The sequence below is a fragment of the Nannobrachium achirus genome (genome assembly GCF_963921795.1).
Source record: "Nannobrachium achirus genome assembly, chromosome: 11".
Taxonomy (NCBI): Eukaryota; Metazoa; Chordata; class Actinopteri; order Myctophiformes; family Myctophidae; genus Nannobrachium; species Nannobrachium achirus.
In genome coordinates this window covers 44,420,911-44,441,611 of record NC_137820.1, presented here as the reverse complement: position 1 = coordinate 44,441,611, position 20,701 = coordinate 44,420,911, and the positions used below count along the sequence as shown (strand labels likewise).

At 44.5% G+C, this 20,701-nt stretch overlaps 1 protein-coding gene across 1 annotated transcript in view; it reads right to left on the bottom strand.

Moving 5' to 3' along the window:
* The window catches only part of LOC308294863 (protein MTSS 2-like), a 46,793-nt gene that overhangs the window by 6,948 nt on the left and 19,144 nt on the right, over positions 1 to 20,701 (bottom strand). The window contains exons 4-10 of the mRNA XM_080737762.1: positions 9,292 to 9,376; positions 8,400 to 8,491; positions 8,189 to 8,263; positions 6,034 to 6,191; positions 5,699 to 5,806; positions 3,600 to 3,697; positions 1,652 to 1,784 (exon numbers count right to left, since the gene is read on the bottom strand). Coding sequence (XP_080593888.1) covers positions 1,652 to 1,784; positions 3,600 to 3,697; positions 5,699 to 5,806; positions 6,034 to 6,191; positions 8,189 to 8,263; positions 8,400 to 8,491; positions 9,292 to 9,376 — 749 coding nt within the window. The remainder of the gene's footprint in view (positions 1 to 1,651; positions 1,785 to 3,599; positions 3,698 to 5,698; positions 5,807 to 6,033; positions 6,192 to 8,188; positions 8,264 to 8,399; positions 8,492 to 9,291; positions 9,377 to 20,701) is intronic.

Genomic DNA, 20,701 nt, shown 5'->3' with positions numbered 1-20,701 from the left:
TTGGAGATCAATCACCTGTGTACTCATTGTTCTGCGTTTCTGTGTCGGATGTTATGAAAAAACACCCACAACCTTTTTTCTATCATAAATCACAGTGTGGCATTGTGAGCACATAAACACGCACATATCCACTCTTACTTTTAACCCCTAAATGGTCTGAAAATTACTGTAGTGTGTAAGCATCGGAGACAATAGCTGAGAAAACAGCAATAAATACGCATATTAACAGACTGTGAAATCTGAATATTGGTTGAGGAGAAAGCAAACAATGAACAATGTTATTTGTCTTGAGAAAATTGTCTTGTGCAGTAAATGTTTATGTAGCATTGGTTCAGAGCAACGCTTTGAGGAAGAAATTAAAAAGTTGTGGGATTTCTAAATGGAGGCCAAAAGAGTGGATGAGCACCCACAAGGCAAGAGGAGAGGAGACATAAAAATAATAAGTGAATCATAATAAGAATATGTTTATGGATTATGAGCTGTCTGGCTCTCCTCTGGACCGGCACATGACGACATCAACCTCCGGGGTTGTTTTCTGAGAAAATTATTTCAACAAATTCTAAATGATTTGAACCAGCCGGAAAAAAAAGTGCACTGAACCAGAGAAAAGTATTTCATGTATAGTAAATAGTGGCCAATAAAGTAGCAAATTATTGCCTGATCTTAAGCAGAACATACCAGTTTAAATTGCATGAACATTAATGTTCAATGACATTTACTTACAGCAGACTCTTACAGCAGACTCACATAACTGCACATAACTGTTCCTGCATAATCTCGCCTTGCGGCAAAAAGACACTTTCTGAAAATCTGCATCCACCACCTGCAGAGTATATGGAGAAGTGTGAACCTTCTCTCCTTTTCATACATACTGATCGTTATGTAGATTTTAGCTTAGCATCATTTTTATGCAGACACACATCTGGTGGTTACATCTGTCCCCTAGAGTCCTAGACAAGCTGAGAGTTTACGTGGGGAGAGGGAAATGTTCTGGGTTCTGCCCGAAACCTGATTTATGCCCCATGGTGGCGCGGTGTCACACGCCGAAAATAGCCTACCGACAAGCTCAAAGCACGTCGCATCTGCACGGTGGTGTGAGCTTGTTCGATAGGCTATTATTGCCGCGCGACACCACAGAGTGACAAAGTATGAATCAGGCCTAAAGGTGCCAGATGGGGGAAGCGTGTGGAGTTTGGATAAAGTACAATTCCATGTTCTGAGAGAACAACTGCTATCAACTTCCGTCTGTCCCAAGCTAGCATCTGCTCCATGCCACCATTAGCAAGTCATATAATCCCTTGGATTTGCCCTGGTGATGAAACTACACATAATCAATCAGATGTTTGCCCAACTCATCAACAACGAATTACGACCTCGGAGTGAGAATGGGTTGAATGAAACCAGTCTCAAAAAGTGTACACTAGTATGATGGTGTCGCGCAAATGTAGCGAAACGAGCAGATCTGTAAGAGCACAACTTGAGCTTGTGTATCTGCTACAAGCTGTATTTTTAAAACATTTTGAAACTTTGTCAGCTTGTACATCGTCTTCTTTCACAAAAGCTATTTGGTGTAGAGGGGAAAGAGGAGTGGGGCCCTCTTTAAGACTAGAGGGTTAAAGTGGCGACAGTGAACGTGAGACGGCTCCGCTACCTGGCTGGTGATGTCAGAGGGCATGGGTGAGGGGGGCTTGGAGTGGGCGTTGGCATCCTGGGAGATGAACCCCGAGTCATGGGACGAGACGCTGCTGAGGCGGTGGGCACCGGCAGACGGCATCTGGAGGAGACTGGAACACACACACACACACACACACACACACACACACACACACACACACACACACACACACACACACACACACACACACAAACACAGTCGAAAAGATGAGAAAAGTTGGAAATATTGTTATGCCAGGCAGATACAGTAGATAGATAACGCTTCCAATGTTATCATCACCCATCACCACATGGTATATCTTCTCCTTACTGTGATTTGAACGAGGCTTACAATTGAATGCCATCAACATGCAAACATTTAAATTCGTTTTTTTATGTTAATCTTGAAATCAAGCCTACCAGTATGGATTTAGAAAAGAATATTGGAATAATCCTGGTGAAAATACGCTTCACAAAAGATCACAAAAGAGATTATCGCTATCAGGGCTAGTCTCTCAGGTCAGACTGTTGGCTCACATCACTCTCAGATGCTTCATCCCAACAGTCTGAAGCGCTGAAAATGTGTAGAAAATAAAGCGGGCGTTCCAACTCCCTCAGTTCCATTTGGCCTTAGGCCTGCAGTCACTTAGTAAGGTATGGTAAGTGATTTCATTTTGTTCAAATAAGCATTAAATAGCTCTATATTCTGATAGCACTCATTGTTATGGTGTTGGTTCAGTAATAGAAGTCTCCCTGTCTCTTCAGCTCTTCAGTAAACAGAAAACGTGACTTGTGTGTCTAAATAATTACGAGATTGGTTCCATATTGTCTTTTATCCATTTGATGACGAGCAACGGTTTTGGACAATCAAAGCTTCCCCCAGGACTGCAACAATGTGTTTGATGACTGACAACACGCACATTCTCCACACAACAAGAGGATCTGCTGCGATTCTTCTAATCAGGAGCATCAAAGAGCATCAGAAACACCAGCCGTTCTTTCATTCCTCTCTGATTCTCGACAGCGTCACACCCCCCATGCCCCCCCCCCCCCCCCCCCTCCACTGCCGCCCACCGGCCCCCTGTCATCTCTCTAGCCTCTCTCACTCACTCACCGCCTGTAGTTTGTCATAGGTCAGGGGTCTTCAACGTTTTCAGGCCAATGACTCCTTAGTTGAGGGAGAAAACCCCACAAGCTTTTCATAGATTCCATATAGTTTCATCGTTTGACGGCACTATCATCAGTGTATTTTGCATTCATGTCAATTTGTGTTTTCAGACATTTAACCACTCGAGCCGTCATTAAACTTAACCTTTTACTCTGTACTTAGTCTGCTCTTTTTCCACCCTCTACACAAAACCTCTAATAGCTGTTTTTGGCTACCGTTCTCAGAATATGGACACTATAGGGTTCAAGTTGTTAATATAAAAAGGATTGGAAGATTTGGAGGACCCCCTGTAGTAACTCTGAGGACCCCCTAGGCGTCCCGGACCCCCTGTTGAAGACCCCCGTCATGGATTAAACATGTAAAAACTACATCTCCCATCTCCCTCAAGCCCCCTCCCCTCCCCACCCCTCTCTCTCTCCTCCAGACTCCCTCTGGCAGCCGTCAACATCCTTCATTTAATTTGTTAACAAGGGCAAGTTAATTAACAAGCATTTGTAAACGTGTTAAGGTGAAAGGGAAAGAAGCCCCAGGGAAATAAGCCCCCCTCTCCGACAAACACACACCCACTGATAGTCTGGTAGCTGTTATCAAACACCTTGCCGTTCCATTGGTACATACTTCAATGAGTGATAAGAAATTTTGTGTGTGTGTGTGTGTGTGTGTGTGTGTGTGTGTGTGTGTGTGTGCGTGTGTGCGTGTGTGCGAGTGCGTGCGTGCGTGCGTGCGTGCGTGCGTGTGTGTGTGTGTGCGTCTGTGCGTGTGTGTGTGTGTGTCATACCTGCACATGCTGCTCTTGCGGGAGCCCGTGCTGCTGGGGGAGGAGGGAGGCGTCTGGTAGGACCAGCTGAAGTCAGAACCCTTCAGGTCCCGGATCACCTGCAGGGGGCGACATATCACCATGCGCGCACGGTCAAGCATGATTCTGCAAAGCTGTGCACTTCCTGTAAAATCGAACCTCTGTTCGAAGTGGAGCTGTGTGTGTGTGTGTGTGTGTGTGTGTGTGTGTGTGTGTGTGTGTGTGTGTGTGTGTGTGTGTGTGTGTGTGTGTGTGTGTGTGTGTATTGCAGTTGATGCTCAGGGCAGGCTAGACTCAACAGCACCTCTCTGGTCACCCAGGGTTACTACATACAGGCTACATACAGACCCACAGACCCACCCACATACCCACATACCCACATACCCACCCACATACCTACACACACGGCCACGTATAGGGAGCTTGTGTTCCACACAGCTCCAAAAAAACATCACGCTGGGGCGGGACATGTCAGGGATGTTGATTGGCGTTTACAGTAGCCAACAGGGTAGTGTGGGGTGGTGACCCGGAACTTGAAAAGTTGTTCATTAACCTAATCTTTGCTTTAACCAGAGGCTAAACCTAACTTCAGACTGAGATGATTTATTCTTTTGTAATTATAGAGAACCAAAGGCTGACATCACTGCTGCGGCAGGGTCACAGAGATAGCGTGGTCCGGGAAAAAAACTGCAAAAATAAATAATTTTTTCTTCAAACAGGGACATTATCGAATGTGACACAGTATCATAAACGACACAGAGTCACATACCTTACATGAGTCTGACAGAACTTCTCTCTTGAAAAATTGTTTGGGGCATAAAAGGTTTCCACCTCGACAAACAGTGACGATGTGTTTCATGACAACATCATGTTCAAGTTCTCCTCACAAGAACAATGCAGTTCTTCTAATTAGCAGAATCAAAGAGTACATCACCTGTCCTTTGATTCCCTTCTGATTTTCAAGAGTGTCACTGATTACATATTTGTTCTGTGCGTTGTTTTTTTTCTCCTCCATTGTGTTTTGTCTAGTACACACAGGGGCACACTTTCATTATTTTGCCCTGAGTGCCAGATTGCCTTAGCCTGGTAAACCATCCGGGGCGTGTGGATTCACTATCATGTGTCTTCTGCAGACCGGTCTGGCCCCCAGTGCTGGTTGGGTGGGCATTTTTGTCAAAAAATGGAATAGCCAATCAGCGTCTGCGCTCAGGGCCCTGTGATTGAGAGACGCTGATTGGCTCTTCCACTTTTTGGTTTCTGCAAAACATCCACCCAGCGCTTGGGGCAGAGGGGTCTGCAGAAGACACATGATAATGTGAATTAAGGCGACCAGGTCGGTTTAACTCATTGTGGAGTAAAAAAGACAGAGACGGAGATAATAATTAATACAATTAGTATGTAAACAGTCACAGCTTGTCCGTACTCCGTAAGTATGTATGTATGTACGTATGTATGTATCTCTGTCACGCCTGACACTGTGGTTCTATGGGTCTGTCGCTCTGACATCATGCTCTGACTCTCACTGTGATGTGAGGGGAACCACTCTTAACAGAATTGGTTTGCCGCTCAGACATCACGCTCTGGCTTCGCTGTAATGTCACACTAACAGAATCACTTTTATGCCCATGTATGGAGTTCCGTGATGTCATCAATATTAAGCCCATATCTAACTTCATATGGGAATGCCTATATATGGAGGCCACATCGGCCACATACCACACTAACAGAATCCATATGGCCAAGACAGCCCATATCTATGTGGCTGGTTCTACAGACAGAGATGTATGGGCATAAAAAGGGTATGATGTCAGATGTCATAGACATCATAGGACTTTCACCTAACGAATAACTGAGTAAGCATGTTTGGGCTCTCAAAGCATATTTCCATATACAGTACATGGATCTCCATATATGGGTACCAGGGGTCTCCATATATGGTTAACTCGTCCGATATAGATCATTGGCCAGATGGCCAAGAATTGGGGCGACCTCGCATGTCGCCCTGAGGTGTCTTACTAGTAAAAAATACATGTTTTGTATCTTTATACATTTGTATATTATGTCTATACAGTATACTCTACCTGCTCGCTGGCTGCAGGCAGTTTGTGTGGATCTTCAGTCAGCACAGTGAGGTCATCAACAATGGCCTGTAAGTGTGTTGTCTCTCCCAGCAGGGCGATCTCACCATTCTAAAAAAAGAAAAAGAAAAACAAAAAAACACGCGTAAACAAACAACAAAATGAAAACGCTTTCCCTAATCAACCTTTGACACAATATGTTGCTGCCGGACAGCAAACTCATAATAAACAACTTTGTCATACAAGAATGCTACACGAAAGTAGAGAAAATAGCTGATTTGCAAGCCATAACTGAAATAATTCAGTACTTCTTCCACCACTGCCAGTCCCTCACTCACCACCACAGGTTGCAGCAGATTGATGAAGGTGCAGTAGCGCCCCCTCTCTTCCAGCAGGGCTCTGCGCACTGCCTGCCTCTCCGTCTCCTCCATGAGCAGGTACAAGTCACTGACGTCCTGCATGGCACTGTCCAGCTGGGGGCGCAAGTTACCCCGTCCTGACAGAGGGACAGAGAGGACAGGAGAGGAGGAATCAGAGGAGAGGGAACGAGGAAATTAGGAGGGGAGGAATGAGAGGAGAAGAGTTCATGGCAGGAGAGTGATAGATGAAGAGAAGAACAGGAACAGATGATTAGAAACACTTGACAGAAGGCATGTTGACAACATGCTTGCACACTGTGCACAGCAACATCCTGAGTATTAGTTTAATCACTTGAGCTTTAGTTAATATAATGGCCATTTCAAAACAGCAAATCTACAAGCCCAACGTATTGCATCACTGTGCGTTGTGACCTCAAAGATCTGCTGTTTTTGAAAGAAAAAATAATTTAACTTTTACAGGTCTATTTGGTTAACTCTCAGAGTTACAGACCTGTAAGGGTCCATTTGGAAACCCCTAAAGGAAACCTGCAGGTCCCTGGACCCCACTTTGAGAACCACTGATGTACAGTATATAGTTAACTGGTCTATTTTTGCACTCTCAGGGTTAAACTAGCACTCAGAATGACGGTGTGTGTGTGGGCTGAAATCACATGTAAACATGACAGCCAGATTGTTCCACAGCTACATGAGAGTGAGAATCATGGAACATGTTCGTTGTTAACTTGAAATGAGATGATGATGCAACCACGATGCAAAGTTGTGGTGACATGGAGTCCCTGGAATGAATGATTAGAATATGAACACACTGTTTCTACAAGATGCCACTCAGCGGGATGATGCAGCACAAATACAAATGGATGGCGGTTGAAGGGAGACAGACATAATGAAACACCATTAGAATGTTTTGAACACACTCGCTCGCTCTCTCGTGTACGCGCAAACACACACACGCCTCCACACACATGCATGCACACACACACAGACAGACAGACACACAAACATTTTCTCTCAGCAATGATCACAATGCACACATATACTATACGTACATAGTACATATACGTACATATCGTCGCTGTTGGCACAAACCTTGTATTGCCGTATTTCTACTTATTAATGTTCAATGATAAATTAAAGCCCTACTTCCCCACACAAAAGTAGCAGGAAAGTGCAGATCTACTAGCCTACAACGGTTAAAAAAGAGCTTGTGCCTAGAAATAAGGTCCATTGGAACACATTTTCTTTTAATTTTTTTTTAAGGTTTTGACATACAAGGTTTCCACCCGAACAGCGCCGATATACATTAACAGTAACGCACAGCACACATACCTAACAGCTCTACAGCCAGGGAACAGAGCAGAAAGAAAGAGGAGGGAGGTTGCAGGAATTGACGACAGGAGAGGGAAGGTGTATGTGGGGAGGGTAGAAACAAATAAACGGAAATGTTAGCTATGTCAAAAAATGACATGTAAGCATTGCATGTAAGAATAGTGCATGTACCAGTCCAGTGTAAGCGTCATATGAAAAATAACAGACTGAATAAATACCCTAAAGCAGCAGTACTATAAAGTTATAAGCAGGGGATATTGTTTTTATAAAACCATGCAATGTTTTAAAATAACCCCTTAAAATTTGCTTGTTCATTGAATTGTCATTTTACTTTACAGTCAGTAGATGGCGCCATACATTCACAAAGCTGCCAGAGAAGAGTGGCTAAGCCATATTTAGACATAACAGCCATAAAAACTCTATTAACCACTTTAGCTCTGGTGTCCCTGTGGTGGGCATGTCATCATTATATGTGAACATTTTCCAAAAATGTGAAAACTTAAAAAAGAAAAAAAAAGAAAAAGAAAAGAAAGATTTTTTTTAACATTTTCTAAATAATTAAAATCTTCATAAATATTGAAAATCTTCATAAATTTTGAAAATAGCAGATCTACAAGCTCACGGCCTGTAGCGTGGGCTTGTAGTTCAGTTATTTTCCACTATTCATCATCGTACAATGGCATTTGCAGAGCTTGAGTGGTTAAGCGCCCCATAGTGTTGATCAATTCAGGCCAACTGTAGTTTCATAGATCAATAAGTTCTTATCAGTTGGCACATTTTTCCTCACCTTTTCTGGCCTTCTTCTGGAGTTTCATGGTGTCTGATGATTTCCTCTTAATCTCCTGACGAGACCGCTTGTATTCTAAAGGGAGCAAGTGGGAATTGCAGGCATTTCAATTTAATTCAGCGTTCATTTAGTAAAATGAATGTTTCCTCCAGAAGAGACCAGCGCTGGTCTCTTCCGTTGTTCATGATAGTAGTTTTTCATGTTGTTTCACCTTTGGCATGGTCTTTGTCCAGCTGGTTTGCTGTCTTCTTCCATTCTTCTATTCTGTCTTGGAGTGGAGTGACGAGGCCTTCCATAAGAGCACTGAGAAGAGTGGAAAGGACAGGAGAGACAGTTAAGAAGGGGAATCATATTCTTCCTATTTAGGAGAGAAGAAACATTTTGTCTAAAAGGCAGTCTTCAAAATCCAGGTCCAGGCACTGGGTGTTTTTGCAAAGTAAAAGGCCTTAATTAGATTACCTTAGATTTAAGACAGATTTAAGACATTAAAACACACCAACGCGTGTCGGCCTGGCCTTCTTCAGGGTGTAGTGAAACACAAATATTCATCCTACAGTATATCATAGGATAAAGATTCCTATGTGAAGCATTAAAGCAGCAATATATTTGAACCAATCTGTATGGTATGTTATTACAATATAAATAGTATGTCTGCGGTGATTGGAGGCAGCCTCCCTACTCTTAGATCGTGTGGTCAGGTGGGACACAAGTTGACTAGTGGTACTAGCAGACATTTATATCCTCTGGCCAAATGTGCCTTCCTGCCTTAGCTTAGCAGTAGAACATGTGGTGCTCGTGGCCTCAAAGTTTGTTTTTGTTGAACATTTCTGCTAAAAATGGTCATTTTACTCTTCCATAGGCAAAGAGAGGACAGAGCGCGTGAGCGTGTGCAGAAGAAGTCCCATCCCTTTAGCTTGTTTCTGATTCGAATTATTGAGTGTGTTACATTTGCCCTGTGTTACTTTCAACCCCAGTCTCCCCTACATAAAAGTTGTGGATTGCACGTTTAACGGCCATTCCAACATACCCAAAACAAAACAGACTGTGAAGAGAGGGACAGAGAGACCCCAGCAGCGAGGGACAGGAAGTCACAAATCACTTACTTGGTGAAGTGGCGTAGTTTAGTTTCGATGCTGCGGTGACGCATGCACATCCTGGTCAGGGCTGAGCCGATGTCTCTGGTGGCACCTGGAAAGACACAGGAACAACCAACTGTCAGACTAACAACGTAACACGGGGGTCTTCAACGTTTTCAGGCCAAGGTCCCCTTAGTTGAGAGAGAGATGAACCCCCCACAACAATTTAAATATTCCATAATATAGTTTCATTTTTTGACAGCGCAATCATCAGTGTATATAGGATTCATGTCAATGTGTGTTTTCAGATATTTAACCAATTGAACCGCCATTACTTAAAAAAAACTTGACCTTTCACTCTGTACTTAGTCTGCACTTTTAGTCAGCTCTTTGCCCAAGGCAAGGCGAGGCATTGTGAGCTTGTAGATCTGCTATTTTTGGCTAAAGTTCTCTGAATATGGACGGTATAGAGTTCAAGTGGTTAATATAAAAGGGAAAAAAAGTTTCGATCACACAAAGATTTGGAGGACGCGTTTTAGTAACTCTGAGGAACCCCTAGGGGTCCCGGACCCCCTGTTGAAGACCCCTGACATAACAGATCAAGGCACTAAATGACAAAATATCCTAATAAGGCTATCTGAGGTGAAGCAAGGCAAAGCAGAAAACAACACAACAAGGTCTAAATTTAACAACTTGGAACAAAGTATATTGTTGGACTGGAGTCCCCCAGGGTCTGTAGGCCACCTCCTTTGTTCCATGTCTTACAACAAATATATTTGCTGAAAATAGACAATCTACAACAAATTGACTCGCCACGCATTGTGAGCTTGTAGATCGACTATTTTCACCAAAATGTTCGTCCCAGAATAGGTGACGCTCAGGTGATTAAAGGAGTAGTTCACCCCCAAAATGACTTTTTTTCTATTGATTACTCACCCCATAGAGACTTGAGTTCAATAATAGTTTTTGTCGCATTCCAAAGACAAAAAATGTAATAAATAAATTTACCCTCATTGATTCCAGATGGGGACCCAAATGCATTTGGGTCCCCATCCGGAATCAATGGGGGTAAATTTACTTTTGTTTTAGGAATGCGACAAATACAAAAAAGTATTATTGAACTCAAGTCTCCATGGGGCGAGTAATCAGTAGAGAAAAAATCACACTTGTGTGAACTGAGCGGTGGTGTGTGTGTGTGTGTGTGTGTGTGTGTGTGCGCAACAGCGCCCCTCCCTTAACATGTGTGGTCAGAAAAGGTTACTGCAGGCTACAGACAGACAGACAGACACGGAGACAGACAGACAGACAGACCCACACACACGGCCACGTATAGGAGCGTTGTGACCACCGCTCAAAAGGTCATTTTGGGGGTGAACTACTCCTTTAAAAGGCCTAATCCATTCATTCCTGACCAGAGAGGAAGTTCCAACTTCAGCCACTAGATGGACAGGTTTCTGTTTGTAAAGAAAATGACACAAATGTCCCTGCAGGAACCAAGAGATGAACGTCACTCCCTACAAAAAGAGGTTTTATGTCTATGTTACGTATGACGTGGCTCATGTTGGACATGATGATCACGGCCTCTGGGAGTTTGTGTAATAGTACTTTTAGCTCTGTACTGGAGTGTAATTAAACAGGCTCTTAAGCCCTAAAGCCCTGCTACCCTGGATACAGCCTGGCCTCACAGGCCAGTGTAATATATGTGACAGCACTGATCTGCTTGTAATCTGGCCCACATACTGTAGGGCTAATCTGGGGGTCTCTCACCACACACACAGAGACGCACACAAGCACGCGCATACATACCATAGCGGTTCTGATACTGTATACATGTATTTGTGTAAACTAAAATATTGTATATTTTCCGATGGACAGCTGAGCTGAACCACATAATGCGTTTTGGAAAGATACAATAATATAATAATGTAATATATATATTATTTTATATATATTATAACAATAATATATAATAATATATATCAATTCAGCAGGCTACACCAGGCACACGGATAGCGCGAACCACGGATACGCATTCCCTAAAAATAGGATTGGTTCTATTTTGTGCGTGCGCGACGCGTATGCGTTTTGTACACAAACTCCCATGGTCTCATGCAGATACAGTATACTCCCTCCTTGGTGTAGCCAGGGGCTTTTCGCACACGCACAGACAGCGCACGCATACGTGCGCGTTTTCTGGTGCAGCCCGGCCGTAAAACTGATGTCTCTATATTTGGCAAATGTTAAGAGAAAGAGAGAGAGAGAGTAATTTAAATGTTTGTTTGCATGTGTGTGTGTGTGTGTGTGTGTGTGTGTGTGTGTGTGTGTGTGTGTGTGTGCGCGTGTGTGCGTGCGTGCGCGCGGCACCTCATGAATGTGTGACACCCATCAGAGTATATGCACAGGTGGTGTGGTTACCACGGCTACCCACCCCCACCCTTTCCGAAGTTCTCACCCCCTCTATCCTGGAGGAAAAAGGAGGGAACCCTGTAAGGGGATATCCCTCTATTCTTCCCCGTTTGCTCTGCCTTTCCTGTTCTCTCTGCTCTCTGTTTCCTAAACACCACGGAGAGAGAGTAGAGGGCGAGAGCGACCAGCTACAACCTGCCTGGCTTCAAACTGGCCATGACTTGAGGCCAGTCCACACCACTGCTACTCGTCGCAACGTGCAGCCCCAGTTGCTAGAAACTGCAGCGGTCCTGGACTGACCAGTTGCAGACCGGTGCCATTTGGGGATAATGGTTGCAAGGTGTTGCAGTTGAAAGGTGTTGCATTGGTGTGGACTGGCCTTTAGAGAGAGAGAGAGAGAGACAGACAGACAGACAGCCAGCCAGACAGACAGAGGGAGAAGAAAGAGGGAATCTGTACTTGTTTGACAGACACAGAGAAGGAAAACAAATGTATATCAGAAGAACATGGTTCTCTAACATTTTTATGTCAAGAACCCCCTTGACGCGTTTAGCTATGGGCCACCATTTGGAAAGATTTTATAACAAAACGTTTTCAAAAATGGCGCGTGAGGTTGTCGTTCGGCTATTTTCAAATAGCCCCAAAAAACAAAGCAGGGCTGAAGTGTTTGAACTGTTCCTAATTTTGCCGGGGAGCCGTTGGGGGTCCTCGGACCCCACTCACAAGAACCAATGCCTTATATAGGCCTGGTTGGAGAGAAATCAGACACTGCGTGTAAGGAATGTTTGGGATGGTGGTCAGGTGAGATCCCAGCTCCCATTCTATATCGCACAAAGGAACCAGGTTAGTGGCTCCAGTCAATTCAGCATCACTACATCGTCAGAGAAAGACAAAGGCCATTTCACTCAGCAGTGTTCCTGGGGCTGTCCACTTCAGTGCCTGCAGGACCAGTTCAAAGGCAGCCCGGTGGAGTATCTGGTCTCCATCTCACAGAGGACTCAGTGTTGGCCGTGCAGATGTAGAATTACTTTTAGTGGGGGAGGGGGGGCCGGCATGTTGACAGCAGTGGTGGACAAAGTGCGAGTAACCCCAGTACTTCAGTCAAATAATAACTACAAGTGAAGGTTGCTCAGACTTCAAAAGTTCACATTACAACAGGGGTTTTCAAAGTGGGTGACGGGGCACCCTGGGGTGCCGTGACGGCAGTCCAGGGGTGCCGCGAGATCATTTGATAATATTTGGAATTCATTTGGACAAGTTTCAAATGTGTACGTCTTTTGGTAAAGCAAAGCCCTGCTTCATCATACAAGACTGTCGCACAAAAATAGTGAAAACAGCCGATCTACAAGCACACAACGCCTCACATCGCGAGGTGTTGTGTGCTTGTAGATCGGCTGTTGGCTGACGGTTTTTGCTGACGGTTTTGAACGATATGCTATAAATATAAGGAGCTGGGAATGAAAATTAAATGTAGGGGTGCCTGCATTACAAAATACACATTATTTAAAATAACAATGTGGCGCTGTATTGAAACTTGGAGAGAGAGAGAGAGAGAGTAAGTTTAGGTCCTGGGGGTTCCTTCCTAGTAAAAGTGTAATGGAGTCAAAAGATGCAGATGTGGGATGACTTTGAGAGGGGGGAGGGTGAAGGGTGGACATGTTGACAGTCCTGTGCAGAGGATGGAAGCAAGAGCTTTTAGTTGTCATGCGTCTGCAACTCTGCATTGCTTTTCCAGGTGACTGGTACTGAGGGGGGGCTAGAGGTCAAAGGTCATCCAGCTGTATCACACGCAGCAGGGGTGAAACACCAGGAAGTGGTTGTGTTAACATGTGGAACCCATACCGCTGCCAACCAAGCCAGGGTCTCTGTCATAGTTCTGGTTTGATCTAAGCTTGTCCGTGTTATACACTTTTACGCACACGCACGCACGCACACACACACAGGTTTGTGATACTATACTTTTAGGGACATCAACTATATTATCTGCAGATCTACAAGCTCGCAACGCGTCGCAGCACAACGCGTTGTGAGCTTACAGTAGATCAGATATTTGTGTAAATCAGGCATTACTTTAACCCCAACAAACACCTAAACCTAACCTCTAAATGTCTAACCTGAAATCCTACTATACTTGAGGGGACATTCGATCCTCACAAGTATAGTAATACCAGTAAGACTCCCTAATCGGGAGATAAGCGACCGTTGGTCGCTTATCTCCATAAATAGAGCAAAAATGTGTTTTTCCAAAATCTTCCTGATCCATGTTGTTGACATGAGTGTAGACATACTGTGTAGTGATTTTCGTGATTTTAGGGCAAAATCTGAATCGGCCTCATGGTGGCGCTAGAGGGCCATGTGAGAAATGAGGGGTGGGGTCTCCTCGCCGCCAAGGCGGACGAATAGGTACCGGCCCCGGCTCTCCCGGTCGCTCCTAGCCCGAGTTACGGCATTTTATGTGAGCTGCAGTGGCAGGGGGTCCTCCACTGGGGGCGCCACCACTTTTGCATCCGTTCTGGAGCACCAGGAGTGGGTGGTCCCCGGGAATGCCCCGTGAGCAGCCCCGTTGGGGTGGTCATTTGGTCATTTTTGCACATTTGGTAATTTTTTACACCTGGGGGTCCCCGAAACTCCGGGGGTCCTTGGAGGTTGTAGTTTGGCAGGCAAGGAGTGTGTGTGCAAAATCTGGCATGGATCGGGGCAACGGTTGCAGAGATATGAGCAGGGCAAAAGTGTGACGTGTGACGTGTGACAGAGGGAGTGACGGAGGGACAGCCGGTGGAGGTTTGGATAGTGTGCAAGTAACTGCGACCTACGGTCGCAACAAGAACGCACGCACGCACGCACACATACACGCGCACACACACACAGAGGACACGTGCCTGCAGGTTATGTGTGGCCAGGTTTCACTTTCCTCCTCTTAAAAGCATTACAGGAGGCCAGCCACAGCTGCAAATCAGCTCTGGGCGAGTGAGTTGGCAGGATGGAGAGACAGAGAGAGAGAGAGAGAGAGAGAGAGAGAGAGAGAGAGAGAGAGAGAGAGAGAGAGAAGGGGAGAGAGAGGGAGAGAGTGGGAGGGAGTAAGAGAGAGGACAGACATACAGACAGACAGCCAGACAGACTGTCCCAATGTCACTGTGAGCCAGCATCCACACCTGCCAATTTCCTCCCCCACCCTTGCACCCTCCTCCCCCCTCCTCCACTTCTTCTTCTTCTTCTTCCCCTCCCAGAGGGGGATCAGCTGACAGCTACATCCTGGGGAGGTCTGGAGGCTTCCTGCCTGGCCTCTGGCCCTGACCGGACAGACACACCGATGTCTGGTGCTCTGCTTTAGGCCGGGGGGGTTGCATCACACACACACATGCACACCAAGCTGGGAGGCAGTGGTGGAAAAAGTACTCACATTTTGTACTTAGTATAAAAGTATTAATGCAATACTGCATTGTAGAAATGCTCTGTTACAAGTAAAAGTCTGGAATTCTAAATGCACTTGAGTAAATGTACGAAAGTATTGGCATCAAAATATATACTTAAAGCACCAAAAGCAAAATGTTTGAAAATAGCAGATTTGGATCCGAGATGTAGTGGAGTAGAAGTAAAAGTATTGGAAATTGGAAATAGTCAAGTAAAGTACAAATACCTCAAACTACCTCAAACCTCTCAAGTACTTAACTAGACTCAGTTACTTTACACCACTGCTGGGACTGGGAGGGAGACAAGACTCACAGCTCCCAATTCACCTTCCAAGCGCTGGCTCTCAAAAAGGTCTTGGGGATCCCAACAGGCGTCACTGAGGGAGTTCCGGGGGTCCCCACCCCAGCTAGACAAATCTTCTCCTACGGGGGTCCCTGGCCCCAAATCTATTCAAATGGCATCCAAAGTCACGTCAATTTGGGTTGTCCTTGACATGAAAATGTTTGAGAACCACAGCATTAATGCGGCTGCAAGTCATATTTTTTATGTCTATGTTTAAAAGCTCTATATTCTGATCATTTTGCTATAATACATTTTATTTAAACAATTTGAAACAAATCTCAAAGTGCTATGTTTGTTCAGTATCAGGGGTTACCCCATTTCATTTATTAAACGGAAAATACAATTTCAGGTCAGGATACCAATGTACACAACCAGTATTATTACCAAACAACCATAACCCTTTCAAAGAGACGGGGAGAGCCCTGTTACTGAACAAACACTATAATGATTACTATCAGACTATAGAGCTATTTAACACAATTGAAAATAATCTACCAGCTCACAATTGCAACGCATTGCTTTGACTATATAATGACACGGCCAAAATAAGGGTGCCAGCTTGAAAATGGTGAAAGGAAAAGGCTGGCGTCATTTCAAGTCTTATCGTCAACAAGACCGGAACATGTAGTTCACCTACTTCCAAGTAGGACCTGTCCTGCCAGAACAAATACAGCTCATATCAGGAAGTCATATAACTCCATTGTTGTTCAAAACTCTGTTAAAACAAGTCTCAGAGCCATACTGTGTTGCTTTGGTCAACACTCAACGTCATTCATAATTACAATGAAGGTACTTTTTCAACAACTTTATGAAGGAATGGTGAAAGCTTTCACAATGTAGGTGTTCCGGGAAACATTACAATGCCCAGATTCATTGCAATTATGAATGACGTTGACCAAAGCAACAGTGCAGCGCAGGGACTTGTATTAACAGGTTTTCTGGACAACAATGATGTTCTATGGTTTCTGGAGTATAAGCTATATTTGTTCTGGCAAGATGGACCATACTTGCAAGGAAGTGAAATAAATGTTATGGTCTTGTTAACTTCCGCAGGCTATGTTGACAATAGGTGAAAATGTAATTACACCGTAAGCTGAAATGATTGACATTGAAACATTGAAAATACAAACAATATTAACCACTTAACTTTAGCCCTATATATTTTTGGTGTACGGCGAATAGCTCTTCTACGCTCACAACGCGTCGCATTGTAGACCTGCTAAATTGTGAGTTTACTGTAATGAGTTAATGAAATATGACTGCAAAAAAAAAATTCTTTGGAGATGAGACAACTTTGACTTGGACCTACAGACACCAAAGGCCCAAAGCAGAGATGATAGCAGAGAGAGAGAGAGAGAGAGAGAGAGAGAGAGAGAGAGAGAGAGAGAGAGAGAGAGAGAAGCTATTATTCAACCTGGCTGTATATCTCTACGCGTGGGCGCAAACAACTGGCGAGCAGCAGTTAAATGATATCATTCCCAAAGTAAAACGCGCGGTAATGCGTGGGCCGTAATGACACAACAGTTGTGTGGGTAGCCAAGGGAAAATGGGACCTATTATGGCATATATGTGAGGTACATAAATATATATGATCGGCAGATCCTGCTCTTTAAGAGTGCGGTGTGTGCAGTACGGTAGGTGGGTAACCAGTGGGGGGAAGGGCTTTTGTGGAACAAGCTTCCCACTGTCGAGGGAATCGGTGGGAACCATGGGAGTCTCATGGCTGCGGTTGCGCGCTGAGGCGTTGTGCGGGTTCCGTGGATTCCGAACCAGAGCTCTGTTTCTGATTAACTTGCCTGATCCCCGGGGGAGGAGGAGCGTTTTAATAGGCCTGCTTTATAGGGGGCTCCCCTGCCAAGAGCCAGGAACCGGGAGCCGGGAGTCTAACTGCCAGGGGCCTCGTTCTCTGATGTCTTCAGCATGGGAGATTAGCTTAACCGTCTCTTTCCTTCAGCGTCCTAAACCCCGGTCGCTTGGCCCCCGATTTTCCTCTGTTCTCAAGACTGCCGACTGCTGCTGGACTCAGAACCCTCTCGGCTTCCACTGGAACAGAGCTGGAATTGGACGGCGCGTTGGCAAAATGTTTTCGGAACTCAAGTCCAGTTCTGCCGGCAAAGCTCCCCCCCACCCTACTCCTACACACACACACACACACACTCACACACAGGTAGTCTGGTAGCTGTTTTCAATCTCTCTCTCTGTCCCTCTCTATTTCACTCTCTCTCTTTGTCTCTATGTCTCTCTCTCTTTCTCTCTCCCCATCCTGTGTCAATAAGGTGTGTTTATGTGAGCTGTACAGCAGCGAGGTACAGAACATCCTCATCCCTCCCCCCAATTCCTGGAATGTGACAATCCCTTGGTGTGCGGGAGCTCCTATATACAGCTGACTGCTTTGGCAAAGGAAATCCCATAGTCCATAAGACAACAGCCAACACCTATTGACACCGTGGCCACCAACGTGACTGCGCCCCTGGCACAGGCTGCTAAAGGCCGCGTGCGTCACGTGCCGACATTGGCAGATCTACAAGCTTGTATGGCTCGGCTATTTTCACTTCACCGGCGAGCAATGGGCGGTGGTGGGAAAAGTACTCATTTTTTTTTGTAAAAGTAAAAGTATCAATACATTAATGTAAAAATACTAGTTACAAGTCTGGAATTCAAAATTGACTTGAGTAAAAGTACAAAAGTATTGGTATCAAAATGTACATAAAGAACCAAAGGTAGAAAGTACTCATTATGCAGAATGTCCCATTTCACAAGTTTTCTAATGTTTAACATGTATTTTTTTTTTTTATAGCAGATCTAAAAGCTCACAACGCACATTGTGAGCTTGTAGATCGGCTGTTTTCAAATGTCCGAAATGTAAATAGGGCTGAAGTGGTTAAAGTATGTTTTGTATTGTATGTTAATGTATTTGGTTACTTTAAAGTTAGACGTTTGCCCGGGACCTAAACTAGTGAATATAGCAGATCTACGCGCTGCGTTGTGAGCTTGTCGATCTTCTATTTTCACAACTTCTTCAACATTTATTTTCTAATTTATGGAATGTCTTCAAAAGATTTTCTTTTATTTGTTCATGAAATTACTTCATGAAAAACCTTTTTGGGAATGTTTTGAAATAATAATAATAATTATACAGTAATACAAATAAATAATACAAACTAAATGTAGGAAACAAAAAATTAAGGGACCCAAAAGAATGTGGCCACGACCCACAAATGGGTCCTGACCCAGTGTCTGGGAAACAGTGCTTTAAACCACCAGCAATAGGGGGTATAAACCAGGCCTATAGGCTTCTCCACGCTGTACCGTTTCACACTCCCTTTCAGCAGGCATCACAGAATGGGACTTGGCCGACACACAACGAAGGCCAGTGACGAGTGAAAAGGCGAGGATGAAAGACGGCACACATGGGGGAAGGAAGGCCCGGCTGGCCTCGGTCAGTGAAGGGACAGAGGAAGTGTTGGTTGAGTGCTGCAGGTGCAAATAGGGCTGCCTCTCTATCTCTCCTCTCTCTCCCTGTACATAGCAACACCATGGAACCATGGAGTCACTGGACCACACGAAAGAAGGAAAGGTTTCAGTACACCCGACGCACAATCATTTGACATGATGGTTGTGGATTCCGTGTTGGGCGACATTTTAAGGCCAAAGAAGATCCTTCACACCAGGGATAACACTGTAAATATCATTAATTACTTATCTTTTCTCAGTGGTTCTCAAACATCAATTTTCTCGACTTTCTCAATTTTCGAACTGATTTCAAACAGATTTTGATGCTATATTAACTCGTTTTGATAGGAATCCCCTGCAGAACTCTCTCAAGGACCACACTTTAAGAACCACTGTACTTTGCCCAGTGTCAGGGCAACCTGTAGTCAATTGGTTTTGTTCCGTCTCATGGAGTTTCAGTCCTTTACTGAGCAAATACAGAGCCTCGACTGCACCTGAATTCCAAAACTAACGCAAAACATGAAACCTCCACATCAAAGGTTCACCCCGAAAACACCCAGGTTGATCTCAGGAGGTGAAGCAGAGCAGAAGCTGTGAGTCTACAAAATACTTAAATAAAACCGCATGCCTGGGGTTTGGGAGGAAAGCTGTTCGGTTTATGACTTTACATCAATGATGACTGGAAGTGGGAAAAACAACACTGACTGTCCAACACAACAGCAGTGCTGTCTGTGTGGGCCAAATTGTCATGGATCCAAGTTCAAACTAAGATTCTACGAATTGTGTACAACGAAGAATCTCTGTGACCTTAAATGTTGGCACTGTCACGTGGAAACTTTTTTTAGCGCTTTCTCTGTTGAGTCAAAATATGGGGTCTGTTGGTTTTAATGCAATAGGTAACATTATGGATGCAAACAAACCTAAACCGCAAAATGCTCATATACTGTAGGACTTATGTTTAGACATCATATCTGTGTTTAAACATATACTCTCTGTGAACAGCATACTTTCAACAACAAAAAGTCATACTCATAACTAGGCAAAAGCGTTCAAACAGGGGAGCCATGATGTGGCAATTATAGAGTAGGCTTGGTACATTTGGTGATTTTAGACCCTATAAATTATTTGCAAGCTCCCATTCCGAACCACATTTGTTAGCTCTACAGGTGGAGGTGAAAGGCTCATACATTTAAATTGGCAGTAATTTCATGAACAGTTCTGTCATCGCACACTTACTGATGACAGAACAGACGGATCACACTGACAGGCGTCCTCTAGCGTTGAATAAACATTTGCACGTTAAGAGTTCGGTATGAGTGAGTCTAGTATGCGCTGAGTGAGAGTGGTACAGATGCTGCTACTTCCTGTGCTGTGGTCACCCTAAAACTTTCATACTGTCGTGTTACTCGTCTAAAAGAGCAATGGCAACGCGACACATTGCTAGCTTGTGGATCTGCTATTGTCAAAAGTCCAAAAACACACATACCGTACGTTAAGTACAGATGCTCAGACAATGTACTTAAGTACAGTACTCAAGTAAATGTACTTTGTTGCTGTCCACCTCTGAACATGTGTACTTATGTAATGGTGGTGTACAGTACGTGATCAAAACGCCGCCCAAAAGTCACTTCCTGTGTGTCACATGACGAATGACTCTCATCCTTGTAACAAAACTAATGAAATACAGAGGAAACAGGCCACAGATCCATTGTCTTAGTTATACACACACACACATGGGCGCACGCACGCACGCACGCACGCACGCACGCACGCACGCACGCACGCACACGCACACACACACACACACACACACACACACACACAC